At 40.0% G+C, this 13,736-nt stretch overlaps 1 protein-coding gene across 5 annotated transcripts in view; it reads right to left on the bottom strand.

Moving 5' to 3' along the window:
* Positions 1-13,736, bottom strand: part of GPD2 (glycerol-3-phosphate dehydrogenase 2) — a 123,952-nt gene that overhangs the window by 79,674 nt on the left and 30,542 nt on the right. For all 5 annotated transcript variants that reach the window (XM_025199927.1, XM_025199930.1, XM_025199928.1 and 2 more), the window contains exon 5: positions 9,111-9,274. In XM_025199927.1, coding sequence (XP_025055712.1) covers positions 9,111-9,274 — 164 coding nt within the window. The remainder of the gene's footprint in view (positions 1-9,110; positions 9,275-13,736) is intronic.

Here is a 13,736-nt window from a genome sequence, read left to right on the forward strand (position 1 = left end):
CAAGACTGATGGGCAGTCTGCCTTACCTAGGAGGATTTTAACACCCATCGTGGGGTTCAGCCTCCTGTTTCAACCAGGTTTACAGCCTTCAGGTGCTCCTGGATCCTCTACTACCCCCTGGATCTCCAGGAGGGAGCAGTAGCTAGGAGAATCCCTTTCACCAGTTCTATATCACTACTTGAACAAGAGCGGCGGCCCTTTCTTTTAGATTTGTATCTGAGCACCATCATCCGTACCTTTGAAACCTCAAGACTAGAATACCGCAATGTGCTCTATTACAGTTACAGAACTCACAGAAGGTGCAGAATGCCTTTTGATTGGGGTGGTTCTCCAGAAGCACATATTCCAGTGTTCCAAAGTCTGCACTTGCTTCCAATAGCTTTCTGGGTGTAATTCAAGGAGATGGTTTTGATCTGTAAGGCCCAAAATGGTTTGGGTCCTATGTACCTAAAAGACTGCTTTTTCCCTTATGCCCCATCATGATCCTTAAGGTCAGCCAAGAGCAGCTACCTCCTGGTAAGTGCCATCAGTGTGCCGATTCTGCCGGCAAAGACACATGGGAGGCCCCTCAGCTTTGGAACTCCCTCCTTCTTGAGACCCACAAAGGCCAAGCCTGGGCTTCTTATTTGAGCTGGTGGTTAGCAGGCAAAGCTAACTGGGATACTCTTGGGGAACAGGCAGTTACTCTATAAGCTATTTACACACTTTATTACCTTTTATAAGATGCTTTGTTTCTCCTGTGTTGTTCCCTTGCTCACTAGTTTTATACATTATTTTGCTGTCTTATGTAAGTGGCCCTGGGCCTTTGTTCGTGAGGACGGCATATAAAAATCAAATAAATAAAAATTTAATCTAATTTCTCACTACTGTAGTAACAGGACATTGATGGTGCCATTGCACCTCCTAGCAACACAGGACTGAAAGGGTTTTGAGCCAGAGTCCAGTCCAATGCATTTGTAGGCTATAATTAACCAAAGCAATACCCCAAATCACTTCAGGCTCTCAGCCACTATTACAAAGAACAATACCTGAAACCCAAGAATACTTTATAACATGCCACAGGTAAGAGGCAATACAAAAAACACTGGGTTTCTAGTGCCACCAAGAGCATCAGCACACCTCAGTCAATGGCTAACACACCAATGCCTTAAAGGAAAGGGACCCTCTCCCAGGAGCCAGTAGCATTCATGAGGGTAAAATATTTTTTCCTGGCCTCACCAAAGCTGCTGCTTCTTCTCGTATCCTTGTCATAAACCAGATGTTTTTACAGAATCGTGCACAAGCGATAGCTCTTTCCATTGCAGCAGCGTGGTCTTCCTTTGTACAGGTCTCACTAAGGAGTTAGCAAAAAAACAAGCGATCCATGGCCTGCCTTTCACTGCATTCACATGTATTTGTGTCATTAGTCACATTTGATCATGTTTGGTTTTGATCTTCCAGGTCGATTTCAGGGCATCTAGTTGTGCATAATCTTTCCTTCCATAACGTCAGTCGTGTCCTGTTGGCCATCATGTCCAAGGGTGTAACACTAGTTACAAAACTCTTTTGCACTTTAAGCCACTGAGCTATTTGTGTGTGACCACACAGTAGATGATTGGGGTCTTCCATCTGTTGTGACCTTTTTTTGGCTCGCTACCTTTCTTCTGATATCAGGTGGTACAATGACAGTGTGTAAGTATAATCTATCCTTTGGTATTGGCTTTAGCCATCCTGTTATTTCATGACAGCTGTTGTTTAGAACTGGATCTGGTTTCTTGGCATGTACTGATCATTCCCATACTGGACATGCATACTCTGCAATTGAGTAACACAAGGCAATAGCAGTGGTCTGTAATCAGCTGGTTTTGCTCCCCACTTCTGAAGTATGTTGTTCTGGGTGCTGACTTTTCCTTTAGTCTTTTCCACATATGCTTTGAAGGCAAGCGTTCAGTCCAATGTAACCCCCAAGTACAGAGGGTCAGAGGGATTCCATCCCAAGTGATGTTTAATTTCCTTTTGATTTTTGTATGGAGTAGGTGAAAGGCTGTGACCTGCATCTTGGTCAAGTTGGCACGAAGCTGGTTCTTATTATAGTAATCTGAGAGGCTGCAAGTGTCAGTCTGTTCTCGACAGTGGCAAAGTCCTTCTCTTGTGATACGATGCATATATCATCAGCATATACAGTATAGTCTCATAAATCTGGATATCAAAAATCCAGAATCATCAAAACAATGGCACTTTTTCAAACTACACTCCATCGGGGAGTAGCGGTGGCTGGTCCTGGAACAGCAGAGGGGGAAGCTTGCAAACGGCGGTTGCTGCCACCATCCACCACTGTGCGCCGCTGCTCCACGTGCAGCCACTGCTCTGGGACCAGCCGCCACTACCCCTTCCCCCTGGGACTGGCCGCTGCTCCAGTTTCAAAAACCCGGAATATTTACACTTCCAGCAGGTGCTCGATCCCAAGCATGCAGGACTCCTGAGGTGATACTGTGTAATGTTCCTCATATTGCTCTGTATGGGTTAGGCATTGGTATAAATGTTAAAGAGGATCGGTGCTAGCACACTGCCCTGTGGGAGGCGGTTTGTCATTGCCTCCAGTAGCTCTATTTCTTGCATGGTTCTACATAAAAACATTTGTTTTCCAAAACAGATCGGATGAGCTGCACTAGGTGGTAGTTGTGCATCATATCGTAGACTTTGGCAAGCAGGTTTCAGTGGCTGTGTTACATGCCACTGACAGGCCTACAAACACGGCACCCATTATCATCCCTTCCTTGAATCCATCCTCTATATGCTGATTGATGTTTAGTATTTGGCTAGTGCAGGACTTGTCTGGTCTGAATCTGGCTTGTTTTGGTATTAGATGTTTCTCAATATAAGGTGAAAGGCAGCTGAAAATAAGGCATCCATAAAACTTAAAAAGATGGCACAGGAGTGACACTGACCTGAAGTTCTCTGGGCCAGAGGCATCCTTCCCCAGCTTTAATAGAGCTGACATGGGCTTATTACCAAAATTTAGGTATCCTAAAGGTTGATGAGCAAGTATTAAAAAAGCACAATACCCATTACTTGCTCACAGGACCAAAGTGCTCAATCTGCTCCATGTATATGTTGTCATGTCCAGCTGCTTTGCTACTCTTCAAGTGACTTATTCCAGCATTGAGTTCATCCACTGCAGCTGGAATGCTAAAAGGAGTTTCCTTCAGATCACTCTGTCATCTAATCCATATTTAGGCTGTTTTGTTTGCAGCTTTACCATTGAGCAGAAGCTGATGAGCCACCTGGTTGGCTGCGATGTTGTGGTATTGCTGTACTTTCTTTGGGTGATTACTCAGCTTGTGAGTGGTTAAATGAGAACTCCATACAGCTCTCCTTTTATATACCTTGCACTAGTGGGTCTTGAGACAGAGGCCAGGTACAAGCATTACATTTTACCAGTATAAGTGATCAGAAACCAGTGTATACCTGTAACAGAACAGAAGGTCGGCACACAAAACTGGTTTATACCTGTAGCAGAAGTTTGGCATGCACAGACTGGTTTAAAAATGCCACAACCCGGTTTAAGATTTGCCCTCCCACACCAAAGGGCAACTGTGTGTTCTGTTCACTACTGATCTAACAATGCTGCTTCAAAACTGCATAACTTGTATCAATTCTACCTTGGGCTTTTTGAATATCTACCCAAGGAGGGATCAGCTGAAGGAGAATGAACTAAACTCACAGAAGTTTTTTAAGCCAAGAGTTGCTGTGTTAAGTTTCTAATAACTTTTACATCAGCTCTTACTACAGAACAGGACTATTCAACTCCTTAGGCTCGGTGGGCCAGGCCTAGTCCACAAGGCTTCTCAAAGGGTCTGACAACTTGCTTCTAATTACAAAGTGACATCAACTTATCAGCACAGCTGCCAGAATTACTGCTTTGATGTGGCTCTGGGATCCAGGGAGTGAATACCACCGTTGATTCCCCCTCTCCATTTTTCTCTATCATCAACTTGAGTCACCAACAGTGACCAAAGATCCCAAATTAAGTAATGAGCAAGGAGGGTGGGGAGGTAAGCATTCACTCCATAGATTCCAGAGCTGCACAGGTTTCAATTTCACCCCACATGAAGACCACAGGTCACCACTTGGAAAGCCCTGCTGTAAGTCAACCAAGGAAACTTTCAGAAACATATTTTCCAAAATATTACTTCAATTGTAGGCCTTGGGGGTTTTATAGATATAGATATGTATACACACATGTTCTTTAAAAAAATACTCCTTAAAAAAGGAAAATACCATAGATGGTAAGGTCTTTTTTAGCCCACATAAGATGGATGCGTTTCTTTTTAATATTGGTTGGACTGAGGCCTTTGATGATGCTTACTATCAAAAACCAAGAATATTTAATACAAATGTATTTACTTTCAGCCATATAAAAATATACTAATCACTGGGAAGATAGATTTTTTTTTTTTTAATGGTACTGAAAATATGCTTATATTTTAGGCAGACATACACTGGTGGGTGAGCTTTAGTTATTGACTGGTGGGGACTTAGGCCTTATTCCTGCCATGAGGTACACACAGGACACTGTTGACAGACCAGAATGAGGCTTTGCTCAATGCCCAAAGAATGAAGTGGCTTAAACTGTGCCACCTTAACAGATGGAGTCCCATGGAGGAATTGTGGCTCCAAGTCTCTGAATTCCTTCCACTCTTCTAGGATAGAAAGTGTAATTTACTATTATATCCTTTAGTCATCCTTTTCTCTCCATTCGCCACTCAGTTCTCAAACAGGAGGACATAATCGGCCTAAACTTCCCTGATTCTCTGTGCAGCCGTCTCAGAAACAAGTAGGCTTGATACAAGCAACTAAAGAGCAGAATTTGTACTAAAATATAATAACCTCAAGTATAAGCAGGAATTTGATGAATGGAAGTTGATGTTAAAGAAAATGGCATACACTTTTGTTTCAGGGCCATATTATCCTATCGAGCTTTTTGCAGAGATGTATTTAAATTGTGTTTGCATGTCAAAACACCTAATGATAAACATCTAATAATAAAACAACAGAATGACATACATTTATTGATTTGCACGCTTCAAAAGATTTCTGACTAGAATACTATGCAACTTCCTTATACTAAGTACTGTTTTCAGAACTCACTTGCCATAAGTCCACAACAAATATTGCCTCAATATCTTCTAGGTGATTAAGTACCTAGACAATATATAGCTTCCAGTGGTCCTTTTGAGACATACATTCATTAGCTCTGCTAGAGCTTAATACCAGAATGTGGAGAAGAGAAACAAAAATTAATTTCTCTCCTTTTAACAGTTGCACATTTCTCCTGATTGTTAGAATGTAGATATTTGCTACTTCATCCTTCTCAAGGGGAACATCTAATTTACATGCTTGCTGATTTTTCCCACTGTGTACTTCCCAAAGTCACCTTCCTGTACCCAATGCATTTCAACTGGGTTAAAAAGTGTGTCCTTATTTTTCCCCTTTGAGTATCTGTACAAATAAATTTTTATAAATTCTGATGAAATTCATTCTAACAAGAAAGAGAAACCCCTTTTCTAGTGAAATATTGGGAGGAAGAAATTTCAGGCTGGCAGATTAGAGCTAAGAAACTACATTTCCAGCTTTTAAATCAATCAATCAATAAAATAAAAGCATAACTTTTAAAGGCAAATAAGTGTTTATAATATTTCTTCTTAGCAGGATGCCTCCATGCCTAAAAGGGATGTGTGGCTTTTACATAACTGTTCCACATATGGTTTGTCAGGCTGCCATGCTGGCCATGAAAGTCACAGGAAATCTTTTATGTAAAAGTACCCTTACTTACAATAGGAAAAAAAGATATGAAATTGTCCAAATGTATAGCATCACATACTAAAAATCTATAAAGACACATCATTATGGGTCTTATACAAGCAAGTAAAGTCAGTCAAGACTGTCCTTTAGTATGCTGACACAACAGGATACACTAAGGAAGTAGTTAAATGGAGACCCTCCTGGATCCAGATGTTACACTCCAACTCGAGCCTTGAACTTCCATGTTGCATTTGCATGTGTATTCAGCATTTTTGTTTTTAATTTGAGCACTTTTAAGTAATCACCTATCAATCTAGACACAAGCATAGCTAGGGATGGTTTGAAGATGCACTGTAGAAAGGATTTTCAAAGTGGTAGAAGTTTCAATAAAACTCAAGGCACCCTTGGATTAATGAAACAGACTAATATTTTGAAACATACCTAATTTAAATTTCCAAGAAAAAAGTCTTGAGTTTCTAGGAGGATGTACTTGTTCATTTCACTTCAGAACTCCTTAATTATCTTCAAATGAAAAAAAAAGTCTTGTGTTAAGGAGTCTTTAATTGCAAGTTTTGCTGTGGCACCTGCATTCCTCGGATGACCACAATATAGTGGCTGACAGGCCTGACTAATGCTGCTATGGGATGGCTATATGAACACATGGCAGAGAAAGTTATCATCTCTGGCATCACAAGCTCCTTAGCTCATGTGGTGATGGACAGAGAACAATGCAGAAGATTCTTAAAGCTCCATGTGAATTGGAGAGCTCATGAAGACTTGTTTCTATGAATGTATAGTTTAGTATGTTATAGCTAAATGCATTTGGAATCGTATCTTTCTTACTGTAAAATGTTTTCTCTTCTAAAGGAGAAATTAGTTTCCAATGCAACTACCAGCAATAATGTGTCAGGAAATGATACATGCAACATCCTCACTTGGTGAGTTTCTATCAGTATCAGCAGCTAAAGCTCCAAAGCAGCTGAAGATATCTAGACTCTGACTTGCAAACTGGACCCCTATCCTTCAAAGTTAGTTTGATCAAGTGGGGAATTTTTAGACTCCTGTATACTGAAATGGTCAGTAGCCCAAAGATGATATGGGGATGTCGAATGTCAAGAGCAGATGTTCTAGCCTGGCAGAGGTGGTTTACGCAACCCATGTGGAGTACATTTGTCCATTTTATCTAGGATTGTCTTACATGGTAGGCACTTTTGGTTTCCTGGCTATTTGTGGATTCCAAGGCAAATAATGTCACTTATTTGCCTTAAATAATATGTTGGTAATAAATATGTTGGGTAAAGTATCAGCCAATTTTATTTAGATTCACACCTCACTATAATTATTTTGGCCATTAAGATCTTATGCCTAGATAACTGCACGGCGCAATCCCTGTGGTTGGAACCAAACTACTACAATTTGGGTATAATGTAGCTATCTCCATGCCCTAAAAAGAGATTCTTTGTAAATGTTCTTCCTGAACAGTGCAACTTACAGCAATAGCTAATCAATAATATCATGTATGGCTTGTCCTCAAGGCTTTTGTGAGAATACAGGGAAGGGAAGATGTATGCAACTGGACTGGAGTCTAGCCACCCCAAATGTTATTTACATTCAAAGTGAGATAGCTACAGGGTTTTTTTCCTTTTCCAGGCCTTGCCAGGGACAGGGGGCAGGGTATCATATCTTGTGTAATAACAGTAAGGTCACGTACACACACATACCTTGTTCTAAACTATACAACTCTGACTCAACTGATGAGAACATATGCATGAAGCTAATCCTACCAAATCAACATCAATGAGACAAGTCACATATAAAAATCTTACCAGTATAAATAATGTAGGCCGTTGCATTTTAGAAATCATAAAAGTCACTAAATATTTTACATGCCATGAGCAGCGAACACTTAATGAAATAAAAACCCCCAAACTGTTCTGGTAATCATATGAATGTTAAATCTATTCCAAGTGTGAATGATCAATATCCACAACATTCAGAAGTTTTTAAAGCACTTTTGCTCATTTTTTTAAAAACACAGTAAGTATTTATATAAAAATGCCTACATACAACCTAAATTGGTGTACATTTGAACTTTCAATTGCAAAATTTCATTTTTTTTTTTAAAGTACCACAGATGTGCAGACATCTTCATTCTCTCCATCTATAACCCAGTCACTGATTTTGTTTAAGTGTTTTATACATGAATATACTCCACAGGACATAGTTTTGGGTAGATTAAATTTGTATCAAGCTTCAGCCCAGAGGCGATTTTCTTATGGATTTATAACCCTTTAAAATAGAGGTTTCCAATGGAAACTACCCAAGCCTGATAGCTGCTCGTGTTACTTAATTGTATTTGCAATGAGAGTTCCATCTACAGAGTGAACAATTGAAATGAGAGAGGATGGTAGGAGCCATAAAAGAAAGTGATTGATGAACTGAACCAAACCAAACCCAAACATAAGAACCACAAACAGGAACTCATATCATGAGTTTTGAATTATTCTTTTAAAAATGGAAGTGGCATAGTTAGCTATTTAAGATCATTAACATAACAATGTCCCCTTGATGTGCACTACTTTAGGAACAGTGGTCAAGCTGAGATCATAGATTTTTTCTAAGGATATTCTAAAGAAAGGATCTGACCCTTTGATTACTTCTGAACAACTAGGTCTTGTTGAAACAGTGTTCAGATGCCTGCCTTAATATTCAGGATATTAACCAGTTAGGAAACATTTGTATTATGCAGGTTCTTTCAGGGGAGTGTGATGCTTATGGAAAAACGACAGAAGCACCATGGATACTATGTGTTTAGAAACTGTTTTACATCAATCCAGCACAGAAGGAGCTGTTCTAGTATGACAGAATTATACGTGCCTGTAGAAGTCACCAAGACTCCCCATAGGGAGTCACCAGAGCATGAAAAATACTTTCACATATGTTGCTGCATCTACTAGCTTCAGCTGACAGTGCAGAACAAGTTCTCTCATTTATACACACCAAATGTATTACGGAGGCCAGCATCAAACCAGCTAAACACATGAGGCCAGTGAACTGGGTTTAGTCATACAATTAAATTTAGCCAACAGAAATTATGCAGGATGCAAGGTAGATCCTTTAAGTTACATTCCTTAGTATGAAATTGTTTGTTTGTTTGGTTGGTTGGTTGTTTTGTGGGGGTTTTTTTGTTTTTTTTTGTTTGTTTGTTTGTTTTGTTTTTGTACACACATGAAAACATATGTTATTACTTAGAACTAGGTAGGACTGAGTAAGGACATCAAGAACCATAAAAAGATGGGTTTAAAAATCATTAAAAAGGAACATACCATCATAGTAGACAATAGCTCCTACAAGCCTGTCTTTCTGTAACATTGGAAAAAGTTCCAAGGCTCTTGATTTGCTGAGGACATAGCTGCTTTTCAGACACTGACTTCCTGCTACGAGGTCATAGAGTTTTATTCCCACCCAGTAATATGGTAACTGCCACCACCTGCAGAAAATAAGAAGAAATTCCATTCAGAAAAAAAATTAAAATCATTACAAGTTTTATTTAAAATAGATTTCTGCATACAATTAACATGATGCATTGAATTTCTTCTTATTCTGCATAAATATATAATGTTTACAATCTAAAAATGAACTCAAGACTTCCTGGAGAAAAAAGGGAAAAGATTTTAAAGCTTGCAGAAGCATGGCTGGGAAATGCATTCCAAATGTACCTATAACTATTAGGGGTGTGCGAATTGGGCCATATTAGATTTGGATTCAGCCCAATTCAGGGGACAGCAATTCAATTCGCTGATTTGGATTACTGTCTTGATTTGTGTCAGCTGAATCCGAATCTGAAGATTCAACTCTGATTCAGGCACAGACACAGCTTTATATGTTTTTTCTACATACCTCGAAGTATCAGGTGTGGCTCATGAACGCTGAGATGGTGGGGCAGGTGGAGCATCCCACAGGAGCATGGAGGGGCCCCCCCACATGCTTGACGGAGGACCTGGAAGTGGACCAGAAGTACTTCCAGTCCACATCCGGGCCCGCTGCCAAATGCACAGGGGACCACCGGAAGTGCTTCTGGTCCACTTCTGGGTCTGCCACTGAGCATGCTGGGCACCCCCCCATGCTCCTGTGGGATGCTCTATCTGCCCCACCATCTCAACATTCACGAGCCATCTGGTACCTTGAGGTTTGTAGAAAAAACATATAAAGCTGTGTCTATGTCCAAATCGTCAAATCTCTCCAAATCGAATCGGAGGCTTCCGATTTGATTCAGAGAGGTTAATGGGTCTCCTGATTCGATTCGGATTAGGAGATTCGGCTGCCAAATCGGGCCGAATCTCTTCCGAATCAAATCGGTGACTGAAGCGCTTCACACAGCCCTAACAACTATAGCTTCTGGATATCAGTATATAACGATTTACCTCATTTTAATGATACCCCATAATGATTTCTCTCAAATTTGAATCTGTATCAGCTATAGAATCAAAACTTCAGCATTACTAAAAAAAAAAAACAAACTAAAAAAGGTCTTGCGTAAAAAGAATGTTCATCACTAGAAATGAATGTATTCAGGAACAGCTTACAGGGTGTTTTTACACATGCCCGGGGTGGGGGAGGGCTTTAATTAGAACAGTTCTGAGAGCTGCTCTAATTAAAGCACCTGCAATGTTTGTGCTCCGACATGCTGTAATGACAGCGCATCAGAGCAGCGCCCCCACACATCTACAGGCACCCAAAAAGCTTTGTGATAACAAAACATATAAGTTAGTTCAAATTAAGGATCTGGAACTATACTCCTTAATCAAACAAAGTTCTTATTGTCATCCACAGAAGTCTGGCAGATTGAATGGTTAGGAAATCCCTCAGACTCTTGCAGACATTAAAAAAAAAATAACCCCCCCGCAAAAAAATCACTTTAAACTCTGCATACTCCCGTGCCAAGCCCAGACCATGGCCTGAAGAGGCAGCACATTAGTTGGACCCAGCTCACCCAATGTCTATATAGATCGGGTGCTTTAGTGGGTTTTTTTGGTGCTTCTATCTAATAGCAGATTGACTCTAATTGCTGCTTCTTCCAGTAAAGCATGGGGGGGGGGGGGGTGTTTTGTTTGTTTTTTTTTTAAATAATTACAAGCAGCCTTAGTTTCTCTAAAACAATGGTTTTCAATCTGCGGTCCGCAGACCCCTGGGAATCCACAGACTATGTCTAGGGGTCCACAAAAGAAGACTATGACATTGGTCAATCAAAAATATGCAAATACTCACAGTTACAATTCAAAGGAGTCCGCCCTCCATTTGAAATTTCCAAAAGGGTCTGCATCTCCATTCGAAATTGTTTAGGGTTCCACAAATGAAAAAAGGTTGAAAAACACTGCTCTAAAGGTTGCTTGTTGACCACAAGGCAAAGAAAAATGCATACTTGACCCTTCATCCAACATCTGTATCTTCACTGATTTTCGTTCATCTTTTTCCTATCTTTTTTCCTCAGTCCTTACCAGTGTTGCTCTTCCTTTCACTTTTATGCTTTCCTGTTCCTAGCTTTTCTTTTCTTGGGTTTTTTTTCCAAACCCACACAGCCCTGCAGAGGCCTACACACATGCTTAATTTTATTTAACCTAACTGACAACTTTTTCCACTGTGAATAGAGAACCATTAAGTGCAAGCATACTTTGGGCCTTAGCTATTTTAGAATAGGGACTGAATAAGTATTCTATACACCTTCAACATGATTTCAAGAAAAGGAGTCCAAGTATGGGAATCAATGCAGAGGGGGTTAGAGTTCCCTGAGTTCAGGTTCCTGACCTTAAACCCTCCTATGCTAATATGATCAGAAATGTTGGAATGGACATGTCTGTGAGACAGTCTAGGCAGAGGCTGGATCAAGTATACCAAGATGGCTCTTGACAGATCTTTCTCTAAACTGTTCTTTAAAACCTCCAGTGACAGATATAGAATCTTGAGTAACCTATTTCCGTGCATATATTTTTAATTTTAAGGATATGTTTTCCTATGATCTAACCCAAGTGTGTCAAACATATAGCCTGCCAGCTGAATGCATCTCACAGAACCATTCCATTCTGCCTGCCAGTACTTTGGTGGGCTACAGGAAGTTGGGGGTTCTTTCTGCCTTCCCCCAGCCTTCTCTTTTCTTAACTTAAGAACCCCAATTCATTCAACCCTTCCTTACAGAAAGGTTCCTTACAGGTATTCTAAGACTCTTCTTCTTGCTTCTACCACTTGTTTTCATCTTTCTTGAAGTGTGCTGCCTCAATTGCACTGGGTAAAGAGAAATAATTACCCCTTGTGTTGAGTTATCCTCATTCTGAGATATCTTTTTTTATTTTATTTATTTTTTTAACAAGATCACAATGTTGACTCATTAGAATTGTGACCCACTATATTCCTTTTCTCTAAAATTGCTGCCTAGCAAGTAATCCCTTATTCATACATTAGATTTCTCCTTCCTATTTTTTACTGAATTTTGTCTTGCTCATTTCAGATTTTCTCTTCAATACCTCAAGATCATTTTGAATTCTAATCCCATTCTCCCGAGTACCTGAAACCTCACAGTTTTGTATGGTCCACAGAAATTATAAATACTCTCTACTCCATCATCATCTAAATGAATGAAATAGTAAATAAAACCAAACCCAAAACAGACTCATCAGACCCTACTTGAAATACTCTCCCACCTTGATAGTGAACTATAATTACTTCTTCCTCATTTTCCCAGTCAGCATCCAGCACATGGGCTACTTGCAGATGTTAAAAAACAAACCAAAAAAAACTCACCACGCTTTACCGGAAGTAGCAGCGCTTTACTTCAACCCAGCTCTGTAGCATCTGTACAGATTGGGCACTTCAGCGGGGCTTTTTGGCACTTTTAGCTAAAGCTGAGTCAATCATCTATTAGATAAAACAGCCAAAAAAGCCCCACTAAAGTGCCCAATCTATACAGACATTAGGTGAGCCAGGTCCAACAAACATGTTGCCTCTACTGGACACACACTGGGCTGGGTGCACGAGTGCACAGAGTTTAAAGTAAAGCACGGCTTTATTTTCATCAAAAACTTAAAATATATCACATCAACTACTAGTCGCTTACCTAACAGGCCAGTTATCCAGTCAAGAAAACTGGGCTCATTTAACATAACAAGTTCTCACCAATTTCACACTGATTATTTTAATTACTTCACCATATTCTAGAGACTAATGAATAGATTGACCAATCAATCATTGATCAATTCAACTGACTGATCAAATCAATTGATTCATTGATCAACCATTGATCAGTCTTCCTGAGTTGTCTAAATAAGGCTGAGCTGTCTATAACCCTCTGGGTCTTCCTTTTCCCCACTATTAAAGAGATAGGTCCTCTGTTTGCCCTTTACCAGTCCCCCAGGATTTCCCTCATCATCATAAGTTTTCAAAAATAAATTGTTAATGATTCAGAGATTGCTTCAGCTAGTTCCTTAAGAACTCGAGTGAATTTCATTAGGCCCTGATGACTTAAATACATCAAACTTATCTAAAATATTCTTCAGCTTGTTATTTCCCTCTTCTGGCCCGCTCTCCTATTTCCTTGTCAAAATTAATTGTGTTAAGTATCTGGTTACAATTTACTTCTTTTACAATGACTGAATTAAGGGCAGCACTAAAAACTTCAGCCTTCTCTGCATTATCCATTGTTTCTTCTTCTTTCCCCATTAATGGATCTACAACTTCCCCATCTTCCTCTTACTTCTAAATTCTTTAAAAAAACCTTTTCTTGGTGTCTTTTGTGCCCGTGATAGTTGCACCTTCGGGAGAAGGTTGGATGGGCATCTAGCTGGGGTCATCTAGACCCAGCCCTCTTTCCTGCCTATGCAGGGGGTTGGACTCGATGATCTATTGAGGTCCCTTCCGACCCTAACATCTATGAATCTATGAGCATCTTCCTTTACTCTGGC

The sequence above is a fragment of the Alligator sinensis genome, unplaced genomic scaffold (genome assembly GCF_000455745.1).
Source record: "Alligator sinensis unplaced genomic scaffold, ASM45574v1 scaffold389_1, whole genome shotgun sequence".
Classification (NCBI taxonomy): Eukaryota; Metazoa; Chordata; order Crocodylia; family Alligatoridae; genus Alligator; species Alligator sinensis.